Source organism: Maniola hyperantus, chromosome 14 (genome assembly GCF_902806685.2).
Source record: "Maniola hyperantus chromosome 14, iAphHyp1.2, whole genome shotgun sequence".
NCBI classification, from domain to species: domain Eukaryota; kingdom Metazoa; phylum Arthropoda; class Insecta; order Lepidoptera; family Nymphalidae; genus Maniola; species Maniola hyperantus.
The window spans coordinates 5,222,312-5,247,959 of record NC_048549.1 but is presented as its reverse complement, the minus strand read 5'-3'; the positions used below and the strand labels follow the sequence as shown (position 1 = coordinate 5,247,959).

Genomic DNA, 25,648 nt, shown 5'->3' with positions numbered 1-25,648 from the left:
GTTCTTTAAAAAATTATATTTTTTCCACTAATTTTAAGCCAGGAACAAATCTAGCGGATTCCACCGCAATCACTGCGCAGGGTTAACAGGGAAGCGCCTTATCTGCTCAACAAAATGTCGGAGTTTCCACTAGATTTTTTCCTAGCATTGTTCGGACACAACCTATAGTTTTATTTTATGTGCCAATACATTAATTTCAACGTAGATTTTATCACACATAATTTAACACGAATTTTTTTATGGGATTTGTAATTATAATAATATGATAAGTCTAAAAAGTTTCAGTAGCGAGATTCACAGAAGGCGTGCATGTATTTTAAGTACCTACAATAAATATTTATTATATCTAAGGTCGCTTTAAAGATGATAATAAAGATGAAAATATGAAATGTTACGTACAACTCAATAAATACTTAATAAACAACAATAACAAAGTATTAAAATGAGTACAGCACAGTAAAATCAAATCTATCACATCAAACCAAAAAATGATAAATAATTTTTTTTTCCACATATTTAGATACAGTACGCGGCAGAAAATATTGTACATCGACCTTTAGAAAGAGATAGCGGTTTCGTAGAGAGCGTTGTCTCTGTCGTTGAGACCGATGAAACGTCACATATTATGTATGAGTGACAGAGACAAAGCCGAAATCTCATTCTAAAGGTCGATGTATATTTTTTGCCGCGTAGGTACTATTGTTCATTGTTCAGAAAAAATTAAAAACTATGATAGGTACCTATTTATTTACTTTTGAACTATAAACTTGTCAATACTTATAACTTAGATATAACCATGTATAACTTAAAAAATAACATAATTATAGGAAACATCAAACAAGGTTAGCACCATATTGAATAGACTGCACGATTTTGTCATAAAAATGAATATTTTTGGTGGCCTGACTCTGAAGCCACTGAAGACATCACTATAAGAGCTGCTGTTTTCACCTGTCTTTAGTGTGATTTTAAATTTCACTTACCACCGAATTCAAGCATCGAATCACGTCAAAGTAAAATGGCCTTAACCAGACTTGTTATAAAACTCAAGTTCGTCCTGCATATTATATAGCCAGCTCTTCCAGCAGAAACTTTGGCAAATGTATGAGTTTAAACCTTTTTAATGTTGCGCGTTGGCGAGATGGAGATCTCATACTACACTGTACCCTGCTGTATCCCTACTATGAGTTTGCAGATCTCGAAAACTGTGATGGTGTTCGTATGATTCGATATTAACGTAAGCATGATATGGACATTAGTATGAAGTCGTACCTACCAATCGAATTTTCGGTCGTAACTTGTAGGCAAGGCTTTCTAATTTCGTTTTCGAAAACTGAAAACTTGTATGGTGAAGCTAAGGGGTACTGATATCAATAAGTTATGTGAATTAGTTATATATTATTATTATTTTTGTCTTATAAATAAATAATAGTTAGTTTATAAATAATAAAGTAATTAAGTACATTTTACAGTGTCATAATTTCATTTTTGATTAATTAGATTAATAATTGGAATGATTATTTGTCAAGACTTAAGTTTGGATAAAACATAAAATTAGATGCACTATTTAACATCAATACAATATAATAAATACCTATTATTATTACGCATACATGGTGTAAAAATAGTTCATTTAATTTTATAGTTTAGTGATAGGTGATGCTTTTTTAAACTCTATGTCCATACATTTAAAATCTTAAATTCATTAACATCAACATTTCAAATATATATTCTAATTTGTTTTGGCTTAAAAAATAAATGGAGTACTTTTCTTTAATGTGGTCAATTAATACCCTTCGTTGAAGTTGTATTTGATGGAGTAAAATTACATTTAGAGCTATTTGAGATGTTACTAGGAAATATTTTAGTTGTATTTAACTACAGAGTAAAACATGCAATTTAAAGACTTACTACTTTTAACCATCAATGTTACAAATATAATTGTGTAATATTGTTTATTTTGGAAATTCGAATCGGAATAATTGTAACTTGTAATAATTTTAGTCGACTACTACATTGTGTACCTATTATATATTACAATAATATAATTAAGAACAGCGAATTTTAAATTTTCGTTAGCAGGTACACAATTAATAGGGTCTAGGACTGTAGTAATAAAATAATGTGATTTTTGTATAGTGGTAGTTTATGGGGATTGAACACGGAGTTAGCGAATCACCCCCTGTATCTGTCATCAACAGCGTTGCTTGTGGATAATTTGGTATTGCTATTTTTAAGAAATTCGCCAAGCAAAAATGAAATTAGAATTCTTTCGAAATAGCGAAGGTCCAATATCATCATTATTATCATGATCAACCCATCGCCGGCTCACTGCAGAGCACGGGTCTCCTCTCCGAGTGAGAAGAGTTTGGGCATAGTCTACCACGCTGGCCATGTGCGGATTGGTAGACATCACACACCTTTGTGAACATTATGAACTTTCAGACATGCAGGTTCCCTCACGACATTTTCCTTCACCGTTAAAGCAAGTGATATTTAACTACTTAAAACGCACATAACTCCGAAAAGTTAGAGGTGCGTGCCCGGGATCGAGTCCCCGACCTCCGATTAGATGGCGGACGTCCTAATCACTAGGCTATCACAGCTTGATTCAATATAGCTCAATATTATTTAACTCGGCGGTGAGGGGCACTGTACGCACAACAGACGGAAACGTATAAGTGCGGAAATCAGCTCAAAGTGATAGCTTAATATATTGAAATTCTAGCTCCTGCCCGTGACTTCGTCTACGTGGGTTTTGGGGTTTTGAAACAACGCCTGACGCGACTGTAGTCCTAATGTTGCCCACCTGAACAGATAAGTTGGTAGCACTGTACATGGATCCAGGTGGCGCAAGACCATGGCGTGTGGAAGTCCCTACAAGAGACCTATGTCCAGCAGCGGACGTCTATTGGTTGATGATAATGATGATGACTGTACATGAACGGCATGTTGCCCTTTCTATTGTCAAACTCTATAACCAATCCCAAACGTCCTTTTACTCCTTCAAATCAATACCTCGGCTGCAGTGACGCGTTCCGTCTGCTACGTTTTCTTCTTGAAGATGCTTTGCAAATTCATATTGGACTTGGATTGTTGGAACATCTGCGTCACCCTACGGCCGACCTCTTGCGCCGCTTGGAGGTTGGTGGGGGGTCGCGGGGAGGGGTCGCGACCCCTCGCGGGCGCTTCGGTGGAGCCTGCCACGTGGAGCAGGGCTTCGATGGCCGGCTTATATTGAGCTAGAGACGGCGATTGGACTGTCTCCTCTAATTTCCTGTTGATTTCAACACACAATAAGAATCCATACTAATATAATGTTATAAGTATTAATGGGAAAGTGTGTCTGTGTCCTACAAGAGACCTATATCCAGCAGTGGACGTCTAATGGTTGTTGATGATGATGATGATGATGATGCGTCTGTCTGCTAAAATCTAATTGGACGAAGTCGCAGGCATCATCCCTATCCCCTCGACGCGACGGCATAATCCCTTGACGGGTCTTGACAGACACACAACGAAGGTATCCTATAAGGGTTACTTTTTAGGGTTCCTCAAAAAAAAAATTTTACTATACTGGTTATACTGGTACGAGCGACTCCGACGCGCACGTGACCGGTATTTTTTTCTCTGGAGATACGGAACCAAAAAAAAATACCTTAGCGCAGGAAGTAACGCCGGATGATGCGCGCAGTGGTGCGCGGCCAGTTGCAAGGCGGGCGCCAACGCGCACACGCACTCCGCCGCCGCGCTCACGTGGCATAGTGCGCACAGCAGCGATACCGCTGGAACAAGTCAGACAAACCAATGAAGATAAAGAGTAAGGTTGTATTAGATATTTTTTTGAAGCCTGACCAAAAATAATATACCTCGCCATATTGAGGAAAACTGACTGTAGACCATATTATACTAGTGGCGCCCCCGAGCCAGTTTTTTATATTTCTGGTCAGGCTATACTTTGCGAGCAAATAAGCAGTAATTAAGACGTCTCCTATTCCGAATGTCAGGAGATTGATCCCAGGCACGCACTTTTAACTTTTCGGAGTTATGTGGGTTTCATGGCATGATCTGTGTGCTTAGTATGGCTTGAGAATTAATTGATTAGATTGGTCGAGAGCTAGGATCACTGTAAATACTCCTTCCGACACGGCGTGGCTGTCCACAGTAAGTAACACCAGTAGCGCCAAAGCCTCCGCAGCCCGCGCGCCTTCGCGTCCTGATATAGCGCCCGTGTTGAGAATGTTCTCGAAGGGCGGCCAACATTGGTGTAGAGCTTGGGTCATTGCACTGTACATACCTCTATCAGACACGGCGTGGCTATCCACAGTAGGTAACACCAGTAGCGCCAAAGCCTCCGCAGCCCGCGCGCCTTCGCGTCCTGATATAGCGCCCGTGTTGAGAATGTTCTCGAAGGGCGGCCAACATTGGTGTAGAGCTTGGGTCATTGCACTGTACATACCTCTATCAGACACGGCGTGGCTATCCACAGTAGGTAACACCAGTAGCGCCAAAGCCTCCGCAGCCCGCGCGCCTTCGCGTCCTGATATAGCGCCCGTGTTGAGAATGTTCTCGAAGGGCGGCCAACATTGGTGTAGAGCTTGGGTCATTGCACTGTACATACCTCTATCAGACACGGCGTGGCTATCCACAGTAGGTAACACCAGTAGCGCCAAAGCCTCCGCAGCCCACGCGCCTTCGCGTCCTGATATAGCGCCCGTGTTGAGAATATTCTCGAAGGGCGGCCAACATTGGTGTAGAGCTTGGGTCATTGCACTGTACATACCTCTATCAAAGACGGCGTGGCTATCCACAGTAGGTAACACCAGTAGCGCTAAAGCCTCCGCAGCCCGCGCGCCCTCGCGTCCTGATATAGCGCCCGTGTTGAGAATGTTCTCGAAGGGCGGCCAACATTGGTGTAGAGCTTGGGTCATTGCACTGTACATACCTCTATCAGACACGGCGTGGCTATCCACAGTAGGTAACACCAGTAGCGCTAAAGCCTCCGCAGCCCGCGCGCCTTCGCGTCCTGATATAGCGCCCGTGTTGAGAATGTTCTCGAAGGGCGGCCAACATTGGTGTAGAGCTTGGGTCATTGCACTGTACATACCTCTATCAGACACGGCGTGGCTATCCACAGTAGGTAACACCAGTAGCGCTAAAGCCTCCGCAGCCCGCGCGCCTTCGCGTCCTGATATAGCGCCCGTGTTGAGAATGTTCTCGAAGGGCGGCCAACATTGGTGTAGAGCTTGGGTCATTGCACTGTACATACCTCTATCAGACACGGCGTGGCTATCCACAGTAGGTAACACCAGTAGCGCTAAAGCCTCCGCAGCCCGCGCGCCTTCGCGTCCTGATATAGCGCCCGTGTTGAGAATGTTCTCGAAGGGCGGCCAACATTGGTCCTCGCATGCTAAACGGCGAGCTATGCTCGTCCGGGTTATGCTGCCCCAAGCCGTGATTGCCGCTTCCCGGACCGTTCTAAAAACAAGATAAAATTCAACAAAAAAAAATCCCACTACTCATTAAAACCATCACATCACACATGGACATAATTTTTCTTATTATGAGATAGGCTTGTGCTTGACGATATTCATCTAAATATACAAAACGAAAAGGTGACTGACTGACTGATCTATCAACGCACAGCTCAAACCACTGGACGGATTGGGCTGAAATTTGACATACTATTATGACGTAGACATCCGCTTAGAAAAGATTTTTGAAAATTCAACCCCTAACAAACCAATAAATCAACAAAAAACTCACTTTCGCATTTACAAACTAACACACGCATACACACACACACACACACACACACACACACACACACAAGCATACACACACTGTTGTAATTTTATTATTGTATATACCTACATTTATTCTAAATCTATTCTGTTAAAATAGTTTTAATATGACGGTTTTACATTACAATAAAACCGATATTATGTGCCGAGAGGGAAAACATACAGCATTTATGTATGAAGAAGCAATTATGTACTCACCGCATATATGCGCGCTTCATCCATAAACATGTATATTCCTATGCAATAATGTAGTTTACCTTACCGGATATAGGGGCGCTAGTGTCTCACCCAGCAAGGCAGTGAGCCGCTGCCATCTTGGATGTCATAGTCTTCACCAGGAAGAAGTTCCTGCAATGCTGTATGTTTTCCCTCTCGGCACATAATATCGGTTTTATTGTAATGTAAAACCGTCATATTGATGTGCCTCCGGAAAACATACAGCATTTATGTATGAAGACGTGTTTGTTATCTGCTGGTGAAATGTATTACCCACAACGCTATGATGAATCAAAGGGAGTTAATCTGTCAATTGAATAACAAAAATATTAATCGTTAAGTTAGATCAAATAACCACGTCCCCTTCATTCATTGTCACCTATTAAAGTTATTGTTATTTCTAACCAGGGTTAATAAGTTAAAATATAATGTCTAAAAGACAAACAATTTAAATGATTTATGTCTGTAATTTTGATAAGGATTACTAAAACTCAAACCGGACCATATAATGATTATATTGATAAATAAGCTTCAGTTATTTTGAGATCTCCTCCGGGCAATAATGATTTCAACAAGAGTGTCTGGTAATCTCCAGTTACCACGAGATACGAGTATATCGTCCATTGATTGGTTATCTGTCCCCAAAGAAACTACTGTTGATCCACTGATGAATCCCTGGGGATACAGGAATGCTGCCACATTGCTTAAGAACTGAACTGTTCAAGTGATCTATTACAGTACGTGATGCGGCTTCAGTTTCATTACAGTTGGTGATAAAAAGATTACAATATATTTAAATTCTTAACTTAATTCTGCTTGACCTATTTTCCTGTGTCAAAGACATACATGTAGTACTACTGTAGTATACTAGTACATTAATAGAGAATTATGTTTTCTGTTATACTATTATGTTTTGAAAGTGTCCATCCGTATTTATGTTAAGAGTGAGTGTCAGTCTTTGGGCCAAATAAAGTATATAATATATTTTTCCCGGTGACACAGACTTTCAGTTGTCAACCCTTCGTTCCAGGGCAACAATTGTCCATATAGGTTCGTCTAGATATCTCGGGAAGTGTGTGCTTAAATGAGAGCTTCTGTAGTTAGTGCTTGAGCTCTACCTTAAGGTCCTGTATGATAAATGGTTTAGTAATATTGAGTTTAGCCACGTCAATAATTGCCTAGTGTCCACATGTGGATCATAGAAAGTTAACCGCCACCAGGTTTCGCACCAGTTTAACCATTTTTGATGTCTGGTAGGTAGGTAGGACAAAAATTGCTTCCAACAAGCACCTGTTCTTTACTTCTCGTATAGACTACTCCTTTATTTGGGCACCCATCCTCAATTTTTTCAGCTTCCGTGTAAATGTCTGGTGGACACTGTAATGTCGTGACATCTATCAGAGTCCCTGATAGGTTCTATAGTTCATTTGAGCTCTGCTTTCAAATCTTGAAGCCCAAAGGTCTTTCACGTGCCACATTTAAGTACACCCCAGCTGCACTGGTTCAAGTAAGTCAGTACTTTTGGCAATTAGTTTGGAGAAGAAAACACCCATGCTAAATTGATGTCTCAATGACCTGTTGAAAGCATCTATAACTTGCTGATCAATCTTTGCAGTCGATAAAGACATCACACCATCTTTATTCCCTACTACAGTAATCTGTTGTGCTGCAACCAAATCGATCTCGGACGGCGCTTGAGGGAAAAGATGACACTCTGTGGGAGGTTTTCCTCGTGACAGCCTTGAGCCAATAATGTAATCTGTTATGTGCGGGAGTTCGATTGTTAGAATCAGTAAAACCCACGACTTTGTTCATTAAAATGAACGTTAGAACGAACGAATGAGTGTTCGATTGAACTAAGACTTGCGATTTTTACAGAGTTCTTGTGCTGTCTTCAATTGCCACTATAACTGCATAAAGTTCCTTCTATTGCTGTGCTATCATTTTTGATGCACTCACCAAGTTTCTGGCATTAATTTCCCGTTTAATTGGGCACTAAAAGCCAATCAGAGGCATTATTCGCCAAGCAGTGAATGGCAGGTTTTAGGTGTACATATTGGCAGCCTGAGACATGTGGTTCCGCGCCGCCATGTCATTCCCTGTTCCACGATTGTGGATTCAGCAGTCTAAAACATATTATCGAAACGTTTGAGGCGTATTTGGATCTGATCAGAATGTAGTCTGCTTCTGGGAGTTACTAAACTGGCGAAGTCTGACTGTCCTAGCAACCGTTGCATTTCGTGAAGAGTGATTTCAGATATTTTCAGTAATAATTCTCTCAAAGGTCTCGTTGATAGTTTTTTACTCTTTATTATGGGCAAGAACATTGAATTTTCTTATAGTCTGCCAACGAATACCCAGGTATTGTAGGTCTTGTGTGAGTGTTAGAATTAACTTTTAGTAATTGATCCCGATGTTGCTTAACTTCGGTGATCGGACGAGAACCGGTGTCTTCAACATGGTATGGACGTTGGCTTTTGGTAATTGATCCCCCTGCCCCGAAGTTCCAAGGACCTCACGCTTCCGCAGCGTGAAGGCATAACCTGGATTGGTCTTAGTTGACCAGAATTGCCAGCCCAGAAGTTCCAAGTGCCTCACGGCTTCCGCAGCCTGAAGACATAACTTGGATTGGTCTTGATTGACCAGAAGGAAGTCGTCTAGGTAGACTAGCACTCGACATTCCTTCGCATGCAAGGTTTCCGCAACCGAGCATGTTACAGGTGGGGCGCTGCCGCCAGACCCAAAAATTAGACAGGTTGTCCAACTTTTGTTGTAGAAAGCTACGAACCGGTATGACAAATCAGACGGGATAGTTTTGTTTCACAAATTTGTTTCGTTCTCGAGGGTCGAAAATCAGACGCATCGATCCAACGTTTTCCTTCCGCAGAAAAAGATCGGAGATAAAACTGGGCATTTCCTTGTGAACCACTTCTACTAGTTTTGGTCCAGTAATTCTTGTGTCATTTAAGTCGTGACAGGTGACCAGGTTGCATGTTGCATTATTTGTTTTGTGGGCATTACCGGGGGTAGTTTCTTGTATTAGGGTATTCGAAATACCGTAATTGACATTTACAAAAACTGTTTGCACCAAAAGCTTGCCAACGATATTAGAATGTCATTACATAACCTGTAACATATTGTGTTGGATAGGTTTTTCGATTGTAGGCATTTATAGCTGTAATATTTATAAATATGGGCCACCAGGGGATTGCATAAACGCAGTGAGTGTTGCTTTATCCAAAAAGAACCTCGTCACTATTGTTAAAAGCCAATCCGGTATTTGACAACTAGTCAAATCAGTATCCTATAAAGCGTTAAAACACACGCTCAGCACGCGAGGCCCCATGAAACACTGGCATGTGACGTCACAATGATTTGACGTACTTTTCCAGCTTAATCAATAATTTAAAATGGTTATCACACCCAAAACTAACAAAGGGTGCGGACCTCACATATCAGATATGTGAGGTCCGAGAGGCTTCCAGTGGAAGACCCTCCATTCAGTCATCACTGAGAAACCATTCACTTTTGACATATGCAAATACCGTATCCAAAATTTCCTTAGAGTATTTAAAATAAACATCTCCATGAAAATTCTGTCTGATATTCATCTCCTGCGCCTTACATATTATATTATGCTATACATTCGCCTGTTACCCAAACAATTTGTAAAGTTTGTTCTGATAATTTTTAAGACAAAGATGATTTGCTGAATGTTATTTATTTATTTAACCATCTTTATTGCTAATCATTATATTCAAAAGAATAAAAATGCAGGAGATACTTAGACTAAAGGGCGACTTTATCATCTGAATGTTTCAGTCATTTATTAAAGGGGGTATCTGGATTCTTAACTGAGTTCTGTTTGGTATAATAAAGCATTGGTGGTAACGGCCATGATGTCCTCAGTGGGGCCAAATAAGTGTTAGCTATTGTTTAGTGAGTACAGTTCTCCGTTATTTTCAGTTTACGAAACCCCTTTAAATGAGCAATTTAACCAATGTCTTGTTATAACCAACATCTCGCCACGTGGGCGAGATAAAATGTTATCATTCGATTCACTGGCGTAAAATTTAAATTACACTCAATTAACTTTGTACATAAAATAAATAGATTCAATAACCGATTATAGGTAACCATTGGGACTTTTCCTCGCCAAAATTTGTATTAAAGAAACCTAGATCCAGATTTAGATTTCGGTGTCGGTGTCGACACGTTCGTCAACCAAATCGCCATTTGTTTAATTTGGTTTCTCAATTAGCATCTCATTTGCATTAGATACACAATATGGTAAATGCATTATAAGATATGTAAGAAAACTCACCTGGTTGTATAACGCATCGATCCGAGGATCGATCGTTACCTGGTAATTTCTCGCCGTTTCTCTCGGGAGTCACTCTCAATCCTGCTCGTTGCTTGAATCGCTGCTGGATGTCGAGGTATCCCCTTTTTCAAGAGCCCTCTCAGGCACCAATAAGCGCGAAACACCAGATCGATTAGCTTACGTAGCCTATCGACATTGTTCGCGCACGTGGGGTCCAACCAAAATGTCCCCACGGTAATATTACGAAATAATAAGAAAATATATATCATGATCACCGTATTATCACATTTATTGCACTTATTGAAAATATTTTTTTTGCAAAGGAAGACGGATTAACGATATAATTTTAGATTCGACGCGCACGCGGCGAAAGTACACAACGCTATGACATCCAAGATGGCAGCGGCTCACTGCCTTGCTGGGTGAGACACTAGCGCCCCTATATCCGGTAAGGTAAACTACATTATTGCATAGGAATATACATGTTTATGGATGAAGCGCGCATATATGCGGTGAGTACATAATTGCTTCTTCATACATAAATGCTGTATGTTTTCCGGAGGCACATCAATTATAATTTTAAGTAATCTCTTTTGGCCTTCTGTTATACCTAGATTTAAATTTAAATAATAATTATGTATTTACGCTGTTGATTACTTTCAAATAAACAAAATAAAAAATAAACTATATGGGTACTGGGTAGTGATAAAAGACCGATAAATAGGCAACATTGCGCCGTTGTAGCTGTAAGCTAAGCTGAGCAATTTCGTTTGCATAAGTGATTGATCGCCAAAGATTTTTAGCCAAAAGGGTAACTTTTGGCCAAATGGAGAAGGCTCGCACTACTACAGGTAACTTACACATCGCTATCGTACAGTAGCGCGACCGCGGCCGGTAGCAGTTGCTTCTCGATACACTGCTCATCCACGTCAGTTAAGTTCAGCAGTTCGCTGATGAGAGCGGCGATGTATACCCGGATAGTACTACCGCTTGCACTGTCGCAACTACTGGCGCAGACTGGAAACATTTTTTTATAAACAATACAGGCATGCGCTTGACTGTAATCATATCAAATAGTAGGTGAGGATGCAGCCCAAGGTGACTAAAAGTATGATAAAGGCTTTGGTAAAGATAAGAACTTTCAGTCGGTTCTTTGACAACATTTTTGTCAGCTTACCAAAAATGTTGCAAAGCTGCAAACCAGAAAACAGCCAGTTCAAAATTATTAAATCAAGGAGTAAATAATGTTATTATAGATTATGTTAACATTAAACAGGACCCCTAGGAATGCGATGATAGCTTGATGGTCGAAAGAGACATTTTTAAGGCTTCATTTATTGCTCCATAAAGGAAAAAAGCTTCAAAAACTTGGAAATGCTTTTAAAGCTTGGAAAGCCATTTATTTATTGAGCCAGCAAAAAAATTGGCATAATTTTGATATCTACTTGCCAATGGCCAAAAATTTAGGCAAATTATGTTTTTGTTTGGGTTTGTTTTATTAACGGATTCCGTGAAAAGATACTAGGTATCTATACATTAATAAAGGTTAGGATTAAGCCGAGTTGACAGTTGAAGATATACTTACATTCTCGTAGATGCTGCAGAAATATGTAGAGAATACCCGGTTTGTGTTGCGCGAGCCATTTGAAAGGTACCGAGAATATTTTCACTGGAAGACCTCTAATGCTACTGTACAGAACCCATCTGTAAATTAAAGGCATAATTGCAAACTACATCAATATGTATAAGTAAATTCTCCTGACTCAACTTCAGCTTCGGCAACCAATCTCATCGGAAACTATGAAAAGTACGCTGGATATGATTTTTAGCTTATTTCGTGGTTTAACGACATATTGTATTGTCCAAAACGGGTACATACCACGAATAATTAGGCGATTTTTAACTGCCGTTATTTTTGATGCCGTTGACTTAGTTGCATGAGTCGTGGTCACGACGGAGCTGCAGTGCTGCGAGAGCTGTAGTTCGAGCTGTCATGTACCCGTATGTGTATGTGGTATGTACCCGTTTTATACAATACAATACGCTGGATATATTAAAGTGATATTACTCTCATAGTGAGTTGAAACAGCAATCCGACACAACCGAAGAGAGATCAAGTGCAGGACGGTCGACTTTACGTGCTCGGGGTACACGGGTGTGTAACATTATTTCTTGACGAATAACTTTTTCGGCCCAACCTGGGACAAAGGCCCTGGAACCTCAGGATTCGCAGCCAAATAAGCTATCTCATGATCCCGGAGCCGAATAGTCTAGCCACAGGACCAACGAGCAATATTAGTAATGCAACAGTTTATTTGTCAACTAGTCCGATGGAGATGCCCGCGTCTTCATCCGCGTGGTTTTAGGTTTTTCAAAAATCCTGTGGAAACTCTTAGTTTTCCTGGGATAAAAAGTGGGTAGTTTACGTTACTCTCCAGGTCTTTAGCTATATCCATGTAAGGCGTGGAAAATGGCATGCCATCCCGTACTGTTTGTTTTCTTGGGATAAAAGCAACCATTGTGACTCTCTACGTCTTTAATTACTAGATATATCTATTTAAAAAATAGCGCCGTTGCTCCGTTGAAACCTGATTGACGGACAAACCAAAAATCAAACACACTTTCGCATTAATTATGATCCATGCAGTACTCATATCCAACAAGTGTGTTCTTAAAGCTGTTAAAAAGAAATACAAATTAATGCACTTACTTTTGCAGAAATTCCGCTCGCTGTGCACCCTCCTCAATAGCAATTAAAATCGAGACTAAATAAATACCAACAATCACAACACTGTCCACATTCACCGCGTGCAACTTCTCCAGTTTATTCTCCAACTCCGTAATAATATTAGAAAAAATCGGACTGAGTATTATCGACGTGAAATCAACTCCAAAGTTGTCCACATAACTGTTAAATAAGGTTATAAGCGATTCGTATATCACATGGTGATTTAATGCTTTACTTTTTGTCGCAATGTCGAGTATTTCTTTTATTCTGAAATCAATAAGTATACAGAATTTGGTATTACAGTACAGTGCGACAAGGCCCTCTTGGCACTTGAATGACATTGAAAGGGGGCGCTGTTGGAGAACAAAGGCTTAGAATATTCAAACAAGGACAAAGATGTCAACGTTAGTTACGATTTTCGCCACGCGCCAAGGTAGTCTTGTCGCACTGTAGTTTGGAATCCGAAAGTACGCCACAGATACAAAGATGGTAGGTGAATATAAAAATTTTGGTATGGGTAATGAGTATGAAAGGAACATTTTGTAATGATAAGTTACTGACGCTGGCCATATACGATCAAGTTTACTGATAAGATTGCAGCAGACTTGAAGCGGCGTCCAGTAAACTTGACAGTGTATATTGCCTGATTTTAGTCCTTATTGTAAATTTTTATGTAACTAACTAGCTGACCCGGCGAACTTCGTACCGCCTAACAGTCGATTCTTTAATATTTTTTTAATACTTACAATTTTTAAAATTTCACCATCCACGTACTTCAAGGAATATCATAAAAAAAGAATTAGCGAAATCGGTTCAGCTGTTCTCGAGATTTGCACTTAGCAACACATTCACCGATTCATTTTTATATATATAGAGATATGTTAAATATAATAATATTAAGCTGTAAATATTTATGTAATATAGTGTGTATTTTGTATAATAATTGTGTTGTTCCAGGCTAGAAACTAACCCTATAAAATAACACATTATTCTCTGAAAAATCCTGCCACTTATAAATTTATCTAAATTAAAAGATAGTCAAACTTCCCAGCTATCACCAACCATTCAACAAAATAGGTATGATATAAAATACTTACATATTTATAAACCAATTCAATTCCGTCCATCTAACTTCAGGTGTCTCTTTAATTAAACTATTCATAGCTCCTAACAATACTTTAGCGTCCAAATCATCTGCAGTCACGTAACATTGTAAATCCATAAATTTCTCTTTCAACGGCACATCTTGCAGGTGAATCGTTTCCATATCACAGTTGCTCAGGTTTGCTTCCTTAACTATTTGTACATTCATGACGTAAGCCAATTCAGATAAAACTAACGCTCGCATAACATCTAAATATAGTATAACAGTTTTCCATTCGTTGTCAGTGCACGATTTGTCTAGGTTTGACATTATCCTGGTGCAGAGTTCCGAGGAAAACTTTCCTACAACATAAAGTAAAATATTCTTATAGTATCATCGATATAAATTACAAGATATGGTCAAGCGAACAAAAATTTTCACAGTTTTGGAAACAAATAAATCAGCGCCACCTCTTAGATACTAATAAACGTCCCGTTTGAAATCCAGACGTCACTGAGGTTGAATTGGTGCTAAAGCACCACTGAGTCAGTGCCATTTTGTTTGTTCAATAGCCCTGTCCATACGAAGTAATATATAAGTCAATGTATAGTATAAGTCCCGCAAATTGCTATTGCGCTTGAACCATGTCTCATTATCATCGGAATGACGTCATTTTGACATCAGCTGAAATAAAAATATACCATCAGCTCGAAACTTCAGTCTAGTGCTGACATCACTAAAATGGCGACGACGGGCATTATTAATTTGCGTGACTTATACCATCATGATCAACCCATTACCGGCCCACTGAGCCGGGTCTCCTCTCAGAGTGAGAAGGGTTTAGGCCATAGTCTGCCACGCTGGCCCAATGCGGATTGGTAGACTTCACACACCTTCACAGCACATGGAGAACTCTAAGGCATGTTTTCCTTCACAGCGCTGTTTTCCTTTATAGCAAGTGTTATTTAATTCTTGTGTGCCCGGGATCGAACCCCCGACCTCCCGAAAAGCAAGCGGGCGTCCTAATCACTAGGCTATTACCGCTTATAGTATACCAAAAGAGTATTAAATAATAACTAGTTTGTTAAATTGAATTCAAATTAAATAAAAATGGCGGCTTTTTGACGCCATTTTCAAATGTTTTTTTTTTATTACTTTTTAGTTCGTTTTTTGGCAGGGCATTTAAAAATTGATACTTGTCTAAGATTTCTGTATATTACACTTACCAGTTATTAAAGCACTTCTCGCCAACACCGGGACAAAAACATTTACAGTATCCTTCACATTCTTATCAACCGGGTCCTTTAGAAAATTGAACATGATGTTTTCCAGCTGGCCGTACTTGTGCTCGGCGACCGGGCAAATCAGACACGCCGATTTGAGGCCAATGCTTCTAATCTCTGATTCGCTTGATTCGCACATTAGTACTACTAAACTTAGTAATAACGAAGTGCAAAGTTCTATTGGAACGTATGGTGCTATAGAGAGACAAATTTGGCTCGCTAAGACCCGACGTTCGGGGGATCTTGAGGCTAAGAGTTCAGCGATTGAGGATAGTACTTCGCCGCTGCCGCCCCATTTCACTACTAGACATGTTGCTGGAATAAAACAATGAAAATGAGTCCAGACACGCGGATTTGTGGCCAATGCTTCTAATCTCTGGTTCGCTTGATTCGCACGTTCGTATTACTAAACTTAGTAATAACGAAGTGCAAAGTTCTATGGGGATGTATGGTGCTATTGAGAGACATATTTGGCTCGCTAAGACCCGACGTTCGGGGGATCTTGAGGCTAAGAGTTCAGCGATTGAGGATAGTACTTCGCCGCTGCCGCCCCATTTCACTACTAGACATGTTGCTGGAATAAAACAATGAAAATGAGTCCAGACACGCGGATTTGTGGCCAATGCTTCTAATCTCTGGTTCGCTTGATTCGCACGTTAGTATTACTAAACTTAGTAATAACGAAGTGCAAAGTTCTATGGGGATGTATGGTGCTATTGAGAGACATATTTGGCTCGCTAAGACCCGACGTTCGGACGATCCTGAGGCTAGGAGTTCAGCGATTGAGGATAGTACTTCGCTGCTGCCGCCCCATTTCACTACTAGACATGTTGCTGGAATAACATAATGAAAGTGAGTCTTTAAGCACTTCCAATTGGGGGTATACACTATACAGCTCGACGTTTATTTATAACTAGCTTATGCTCGCGACTTCGTCCGCGTGGACTACACAAATTTCAAACCCCTATTTCACCCCCTTAGGGGTTGAAATTTCAAAAATCCTTTCTTAGCGGATGCCTACGTCATAATAGCTATCTGCATGCCAAATTTCAGCCCGATCCGTCCAGTAGTTTAAGCTGTGCGTTGATAGATCAGTCAGTCAGTCAGTCAGTCACCTTTTCCTTTTATATATTTAGACTAGCGACCCGCTCCGGCTTCGCACAGGTAACTTATTACAATTCATCGTAGGGACCTCTAATTTTTTGAAAATAAAACATAGCCTATGTCACTTGGGAAAAATGTAGCTTTCTACTGGTGAAAGAATTTTCAAAATCGGTTCAGTATTTCCAGAGATTACTTCCTACAAAACAAACTTACAAACTTTACCTCTTTATAATATCAGTAATACGCTCAATTTACTAAGTTCGCCTATTTTTAGTAATGGTATTAACACGGAACAGAAAATTTTATGTTCCGTGGGTATTAATAATTTTTGGTTTTATTAAAACCTGGCGAAGTAAGTATCTACGATTTTTGTATATTTAAAACATAAACGCTACAAGGCTGCCGTCCTATATCTAAAAGCCTGTTAACTGCATAAAGAACGTAGTTTTAGAAACTTTCTAAAAATGCTTTAATAAAAATATTGTTATGTATGACCAAAGTTTATAGTGTGGTCCTCCTACGTAACTTTTTATAAACATCAGTTTTCTAAATTCCTATGTTTAAGGCGATAACTCAAACTATTTATTAGCACTAACACCGCCTACTTTTAAATAAAATAAAATTTCCTTATTCGCATTCGCGAACGACTAATTATAGAAATATTCCGTACGCTCCATTATCTCTACATAGTATAAAATAAAGTCGGTTCCCGCGTCTGTCTGTATGTATGTATGTATGTATGAATGCGTAGATCTTTTAAACCACGCAACGGATTTTAATGCGGTTTTCACCAATACATAGAGTGATTCAAGAGGAAGGTTTATAGCTATAGTTTAATTCTCAAAAAATTAGAGATCCTAGAGAAATTGAAGTAATGTGAATTAGAACGGAAAAAAATCCTCTCATTTGAGAGTTTCCGAGGCAAATACACCTCAATGATACCACATTAGTATCTACGTTGCACCCATGCGAAGCCGGGGCGGGTCGCTAGTATAGCATAATTAAATCTCTACCGTGATGGGCGGTTACATACTCTACCGCATGCTTCTATTAGATGGTAGTTCCGTAACTGTCATTTAGAGTAGGCCAATCACGGCTGTGTCGCAGTACGAAGTACGAACCAAACATGAGCAGATTTAAACAGACGCGAGTTTGTGACCCCTATTTTCGAAAAACCGCGTCTTCCATGTTTTGTCGTTCACTAGATTCTTGAGACGTTAGATATCTTTTTTTTAAAGGTGGAAGATCACTTTCACAGGAAGGTTGGCAGTTCTAGGAGACATAATAAGTACCTTCACATATGGCTTTAGCGTCCGGCGGATCCGGTTTCTTATACAGGGTGAGTAAGGAATGAAGTAACCTCGACCGCCGCTGGTCTCCAGGAGGCAGCAATGCGGCCGCGGCAGCTAACAATGCCGCTGCCTCGCTTCGTCTAGCAACTAAGGTGTGGGGCAGCACCTAAAAAAATTATAAATGCAAATGCAATCTTTAGGGTCCAAACGCAACGCCTTGTTCCATACAAACTCATCAGTACCCTTATTATAAATGCGAAAGCGTGTTTGTTTGTTGGTTTGTCCTTCAATCACGTCGCAACGGTGCAACGGATTGACGTGATTTTTTGCATGTGTATAGATAAAGACATAGGCTACTTTTTATCCCGGAAAATCAAAGAGTTCCCACGGGATTTTTAAAAAACCTAATTCCACGCGAACGAAGTCGCGGGCATCAGCTAGTCAACTATATTTTCCGCACCGTGTCGCTCACTACAGAATACGGGTCTCTTCTCAGACTGAGAAGAGTTTTGGCCATAGTCTAACACGCTGACCAAGTGCAGATTGGCAGACTTCACGCACCATTGAGAACATTATAGGAAACTCTCAAGCATGCAAGTTACCTCACTATGTTTTCCGTCACCGTTAAAACAAGTGATATTTAATTACTTAAAACGCACATAACTCCGAAAAGTTAGAGGTGCGTGACTGAGATCGAACCCCAGACCTCTGGTTGGGGGATGGACGTCCTAACCACTAGGCTATCACAGCTTCCTAATCACCGGTTTTCTTGGCCTCTCATTGCATGTACTGCCTAGAATATAAAAAGTGACTTACCCTTGGTAAAGTATCAGCAACAAGTGGAAGCAGCCCCGGCAAAGTGATGGGTTTCTCACTATTGACCAATTCGGATAAGAGATCGTTTGCCAGAGGTTCGCTCAGATCTAAAGTCTCATAGCACCAGGCTAGTATCGATTCCTTTAAATTGTTTGGTAGGCCACTGGGGACAAATAATAAACGACTTATACAGGTGTAGCCAGAACGCTGGCAAAAACGAAGACAGGTGATAGAACTGACTGGTATGATACCACAAAAAAAAAAACGCGAAAAAAAATATTTAAAAATTCCTAAATTTGGTAAAACTTTACGATATATTAAATCCATACTAATATTATAAATGCGAAAGTGTGTCTGTCTGTCTATCTGCTAGCTTTTCACGGCTCAACCGTTCAACCGATTTTGACGAAATTTGGTACAGAGGTAGCTTGCAACCCGGGGAAGGACATTTATCCCGGAAAATTTAAGAGTTCCCACAGGATTTTTAAAAACCTAAACCCACGCGTACGAAGTCACGGGCATCAGCTAGTTATAAATAAAACATCTGACTGACGCTAGAGGTCAACGAACGTTGCGTTAGTAGGCAACTCGGAGTCAATGCCGCGTTGTAAGCAGGGCATTGACCCGAGTTTTGCACGCTATACATTTCGGCAAGAATACTAAATCACTAAAACTACAAAATGAGGCAAATGGTTATTGGTATTGGATTGTGTTTAGGTAGTATAACAATAACGCCAAGTTTTTTTAGCGTTCTGGTTATATCCTGTATATTTATATTATAATTATAATAAACGGCTGACAGTGTAAATTACGTTTATAGAGAGTGAAAGCCACAAAGCAAAATAAGAAGAAGAGATGATTGTCAAATTACCTGTCAATCCACATCTCCTTGCTATTCTCGATGGTGTACTCGTATTGGACGCGCGTCCACTCGCCCGCGTCGTTCATACTGAGCGTTTCATCCAGGGTCGTCACACTGCCGCGCCGTAGAGGCGACCCGCGCACGCTGTCAGTAATGAGCCCGGGCTCGAAGGAACTGGTGTTTGAACCTTCTTTCTTTACCCTGAGATATTTTTGAAGTCTTTAGTACCTAACTCAGAATTTCTTACGCACGAAAGTAACGTTCATACGTCACTTACGCCACCATAGGTTTACGTTTAGGTAAGGATTACGTGAGAGTGAGATCAACGTGTGAAATGTATAAATAAGGTCTTGGACTAGAGTAATAAAATGATGTGATTTTTTGTATAGCAGTAGTTTATGGGGCTAGATTATTAAAGAGAATAATTTAAAAAAAATCATGACTTTTGTTTATTTTTTACATAATTAATTATTAACGTCACGCGGTACGGAATTCGAATAATGACGTCATAATCCGTAAACGAAAAACATTTTTAAATATTTTAACATAATAATAGAGTAATTTCTGCAGAAAAATATTTTTTCTGTTTTTTTTTGTTTTTAATCTGTCCGATAAACGGGCTACTGCATGCCACCGACATAAGTGTAGGAGGAATTCAGGTCTAAGGTCTATATAAATACGTACAGAATCTTCATACTCACATGCTGCTATTTTTATCGCTATATATCATTTCAAACTGTTCAGGTGTTGCACTAAGAGTCGAATTTCCACTTCCATAATGATTTTCCGAGGCAGTACAAGTTAAAGGTTTGTTTTCATTCTCTTGCTCCACTCTCGACTCTGTATTATGTAACTTGTCACTTGGTATTTGTAATTCGAGACCTTTGCTTTCGGACGTAGGACTTGTTAAAGAGTTCAAGCTTACTATAGCTGCGTCATAGAGCTTTTGAAAATTCAATTTTTCCGTCTCCAATGCTATTATTTTCTGTTTCAGTAATTCTATTTCTTCGGCTTGAATCAAAAGCTGTAAATGGTATAAGATCTTATTTGTTAGGGGATGGTATTAAACAAAATGAAATGAATTGAAAATTAAGTCAATCACTAACTGAAACGGAATCTCAGTTAGTGATTGACTTCATTTTCAATGCCAAATCGATAAGAGATTATGAATTCACTTCAGATGAACTGTCTAAGGGAAGATTTTTAAGCCAACACGTGGCGGGCATGAGCCATGCCACGGACGAGGCACGGATTCAAAACATCACGAACATTTTATATGTAGTAGTTTATGCTTCACCTGCTTTAAATGTTCGTAATGTTTTCAATCCGTGCCACGTCTGCGCCTCGTACGTGGCATGGCCCGCTCCCGCCACGTGTTAGCATAAATCATCAATAATTCGAAACATTCATCATTTGATTTTTTCATTAAGATACTTTCCTACAATAGATTGGCCACAACTCGTACCTACAGTTTATAATTTATTTTTTTAGGGTGAAGCATAATATTGTGTCCATTAAAAAATAATGCAAGCGTTTCATTCTCTGTAACCAAACGAAATGAAACACAGAGGCGGTCAGCGCCCATGTGCGAGAAAGAAGGCGATACATTGATGAACGTACAACAATCACATGCTAATTGAAACCGCAAACCAATATCGATAATTGACCAAAACAGTTAGCACTTTCAGTGATGATTAACAATTCACACACACAGAAATAAAAAAAATATTGAAAGAATATAGCAAGGCTAGAAAATATAAAATGAACAATTTATTTTAATCATCCAGCATAGTATTTTTAGTACTCAAACTTCGAATGTATAATTACATGCAACACTTAAACCAAAAAATTTATTTTTAAGCATAGGTACAAGAAAAAAATAATTATCTATTTAATTATTATTTATCTATAGATATTTAGGCTGGACTTTTTCTCTTCAGAATAATCATAGGTTGAAGTTCTTATGGATTAGGTATAAAAAAAGTTTGTCGTTAGAATAGAATAGAATAGAATGATTTTTTATTCATGTAAACTTTTTAAGTGCTTATGAATAGTCAGGTAGTTTTAATTTACCACTGGTTCGGAATGCCGTTCCTACCGAGAAGAACCAGCAAGAAACTCGGCGGTTGCTCTTTTAAATTTTTCAATTTACGTTGCCAGAGGGTGTCATTTGCATTTCTTTGGATTATGCAGTCTATGATTGCTGTACTAGTATTATCGAATTTTGAGTATATTATACTAAATACATGCATGATGCAACCCAAGTCAGTCTGCGATAATGTAAGGCCCGCTGTATATTATTATCAGAAATTGTCTTTTAGAAAACTTTATATTCCATTCACTTTGCGAATATCAGAAGACATCTGGTCCAGCAAAATTCTGACAGTCTGCGGCGTATACTACAAAATGTATGAACATAGTGCTTTACGGTGTGCATCAAAATTGTTCTGTTAAAATTTCTGATATTATGCAGCTGGCCTAAAGGTTCAGAAACAGTACAAGTATTGTTAGTACACAAGGCATGTTAGTTAATCACCTCATGATTCCATTCACTGTCATGGTCTAATGTCTGACAACTCACACACACATTGCTATCGTCAATATCAGTCTGGCACTCCTGGTCCGTTCGAAACATATCTGTCCCAGTAGACGCGTCAACCTTTGGTACGTTCAGATTGGTTGTGCTTCCCCAAAATAGAGATATAAGATTGGCTGGTCGGGGCATATTCAAGCCGACGTCATCCCAATCTTCAAATTCCTAAGGAAACAATTGGCAAATAATTGGACACAGCATCAATAAGCTTTTGCTCATACAAATTACACTATACAGGTGTGCAACATTATAGTCCCTCCTTGGTGTACACCTTAAGTAAGCCAATATAAATCAAAACCTTGAAATAGACTATTGAGTTCCACTGCATACATTGTACATGATATTAATCTATTTAGAATTTTAATTGATGCATTACTTATAACGTACTACGTTTCCTGCGTTCGTTTAATTCAAGGCTTTTGGGTTGGATGTGTGTTTGTAACCTTATTTAGAAGTAGTTGAAGCCCGCGACTTTATCTGCTTATATTTAGGTTTTTAAAAATCCTGCGGGAACTCTTTGATTACGCAAGGTAAAATTTTAAAGGTCGTTAACTATATCGAGCAAAAAATCATGTCAATACGTTGCTACGTTGCGGCGTGATAGAAGGACAAATCAACAAACAGGTAATATTAGTAGGATTAACTATTCCTTTATGCAGCTATTCAATTATAAAACCGAAAGTGTGTCTGTTTGTTCCTTTTTACTCTCAACTATCTTTCAATCAAAGGCAGAGGTAGCTTGCATCTAACTTGTAGGATATGATGGACATAAGATACTTAAGCTGTGATACTCTACTGGTTAAAACGTCCGCCTCCTAATCGGAGGTCCGGGGTTCGATCCAGGGCACGCATCTCTAACTTTTCAGACTTACGTGCGTTTAAAATAATTAAATATCACTTGCTTTGATGTGAAAGAAAACATCGTGAGGAAACTGCATGCCTAAGCGTTCTCCATAATGTTCTCAAAGGTGTGTGAAGTCTACCAATCCGCACATGGCCAACGTGGTAGACTATGTCCAAAGCAACTCACTCTGAGAGGAGACCCGTGCTCTGCAGTGAGCCGGCGATGGGTTGATCTTGATGATGTATAAAAAAATATTACCTGGTCTGGATTTTCATCAGAGAATGTGATACTAGTCAGCTTATAATTTTGAAGCAAGAGATATTCATTTATTAAAAAGTTAAGAGCTCTTTTCTCATGTGGTTTTAAAGACCTTTGATTAAAATTTTCTTTAGAATTTTTATCAAGCGCTGAATCTCCATCTGTGAGAAAGACAAGGTTTGTATACATGGTTATTGTTGTAAAAGAAAGAGCAATAAATTAAATATGTTATTTATACCATTATCTCACATTTCCAACTATTTTTCTTTGGTGAAAATTTCTTAATTTCACTCTCAGAATTATTTTGGTTTTGCAGTATTTTCTGCTGTACTTATTTAAATTATGTATAAACCATAGTGTATGTTAGAATATTCAGTTTAACTTATAATATTATAGAGGTAAATGTAATTTTGCATACTTAATAATTAAAATGAACTAAGTATATTTATACAGGTGCAATATACTTACAGTTCAATAGTAACTAGTATCATTATATAGTAAGGCCTTTACTAATAAAAAAATTACATATTGCTTTACATGATTTATGCATGTTATAATGATGACAATTCATATTTTTGTATTTGCAGAATATCAGTTCATAAAAGTAGTATTTGTTACATCACTAGTAAAATAAAAACACAATAAAATTACCTGCAAATTGTGTAAGATTGGCCCTTAAAGCATGTATAGTTTCACGAGCCTTGCGCAGTTCAAATTCAAGGACAGCAACATCATTCCCGCTGCCCGCCCTGTCTCCACCACCATCTTCAGAATATCTTGCAGTGTCTAGAGAGTCTAATGTGGCTTGGCTTGGGGTTCGGTCTATAAATTATTATCAGACAATTTAAAAACTGGTAAACTGTGAGTCAAACTCTCACAAGAAGGGTTCCATATCATCATACAAGAAGTAACACTTTTTAACTATTTGTCTATGATGTAGCCACAAATTCAATTTTTGGATTTTTCTTTTTGCTTGTACTATAAGACATTGCTACCTGCCGAATTTCGAGAATCTAAGTCAATGGGAAGTACCTTATAGTTTTGATTGCTTTGACAGGACAGATAGACAACAAAGTGATCCTATAGAGGTTCCTATTTAGGGTTTGTACCTCAAAAGAAAAAAAGGAACCCTTATAGGATCACTTCGTTGTCCGTCTGTCCATCCTTGTGTCGTGTCTGTCAAGAAAACCTATAGGGTACTTCCCGTTGACCTAGAAGAATGAAATTTGGCAGGTAGTTAGGTCTTATAGCACAAGTAAAGGAAAAGATCCGAAAACTGTGAATATGTGGTTACATCACAACAAAATTAAAATGTGTTCATGTCCTATATTATTGATATTATTTGCTACTATGTTGTTATTAGAATTAAAAATGTAAGATAAATGTTATTTTCGAGTAAGTATTATGAAATAATAAGCAAAGTTAGAAATTTATGTAGGTACCTAAAAACAACATTTTGTATGAAATTTTGATTTGTTACGAAAATAAAACATGTACCTAGGTATGGGACTTCACTAACTACTGTTATGTATAACAATATTATTTAGCTAATTTATAAGCAAGTAAATATTCCATCCTATCACTAGATATATGATATACATACGCATTGAGGTGAAATCCGTAGCTCTTGTAACATGTTGTTCAAAATTTCCAGGGTTTGAAAAGAATTCACGCAGTTGGGGTAGTTCCTTGCCATTTTCTACTAGCTCTGTATGAAGCTCTAAGGCAGTTAGGAAAAAATTATCCTTTAGGAGTTTTGTTGCTATATCCTCGTAGGCCAGGCGTGGAGATGCTGTGTAGGAACTGTCTTCCATATCTTTATACGGATTCATTTTAGCTTTTTAAAGTCAAAACATTATACAAATACTCGATATTTTTTGTGATATTCACATTTTATGAAACTTGTAACGTTAAGCACTCGTTGTTACTCAAAGATAATTGAATAAGTAATCACTATAGGCACTATAGGCCTGTTTATTGTTAGAATTTTGAATTTCTTTGTATTGTGGTGTTGTGATTTGTAAATAAATTGATTTGTTTTGTGAACACTTGTGTGAAGCGAAGTGTGAACTTGAAAATATGGAACACAGATCAGTAAATATGCAACCACTATGCAACATGATTATGGAAAATGACAGATTTTTTAGGGTTCCGTAGCCGAATGGCAAAGAAACGGAACCCTTATAGATTCGTCATGTCTGTCTGGATGTATGTCACAGCCACTTTTTTCCGAAACTATAAGAGCTATACTGTTGAAACTTGGTAAGTAGATGTATTCTGTTAACCGCATTAAGATTTTTACAGAAAAACAGAAAAAAACCATAAATTTTGGGGTTCCCCATACTTAGAACCGAAACTCAAAAATTTAAAACTGAATAGTTTGTGCGAGAGACACTTCCAAAGTGGTAAAATGTGTGTGTCCCCCTCCCCCCCCCCCCAT

General features: G+C 38.8%; 2 protein-coding genes across 2 annotated transcripts in view; both read right to left on the bottom strand.

Moving 5' to 3' along the window:
- Nucleotides 1–25,488, bottom strand: LOC117988509 (RAB11-binding protein RELCH homolog). Its single transcript, XM_069503011.1, has 16 exons — nucleotides 24,812–25,488; nucleotides 23,860–24,030; nucleotides 23,209–23,369; nucleotides 22,050–22,271; nucleotides 20,215–20,537; nucleotides 19,523–19,714; nucleotides 18,652–18,814; nucleotides 17,836–18,001; nucleotides 15,383–15,754; nucleotides 14,170–14,518; nucleotides 13,055–13,339; nucleotides 11,930–12,048; nucleotides 11,205–11,361; nucleotides 5,270–5,478; nucleotides 3,659–3,785; nucleotides 1–3,277 (listed from the first exon to the last, which is right to left on the bottom strand). The coding sequence occupies exons 1-16, from the start codon at nucleotides 25,038–25,040 to the stop codon at nucleotides 3,046–3,048; spliced, it is 3,477 nt and encodes a 1,158-aa protein (XP_069359112.1). The 5' UTR covers nucleotides 25,041–25,488; the 3' UTR covers nucleotides 1–3,045.
- Nucleotides 1–25,648, bottom strand: part of LOC117988603 (pyrimidodiazepine synthase-like) — an 82,150-nt gene that overhangs the window by 5,547 nt on the left and 50,955 nt on the right. The window lies entirely within an intron of this gene.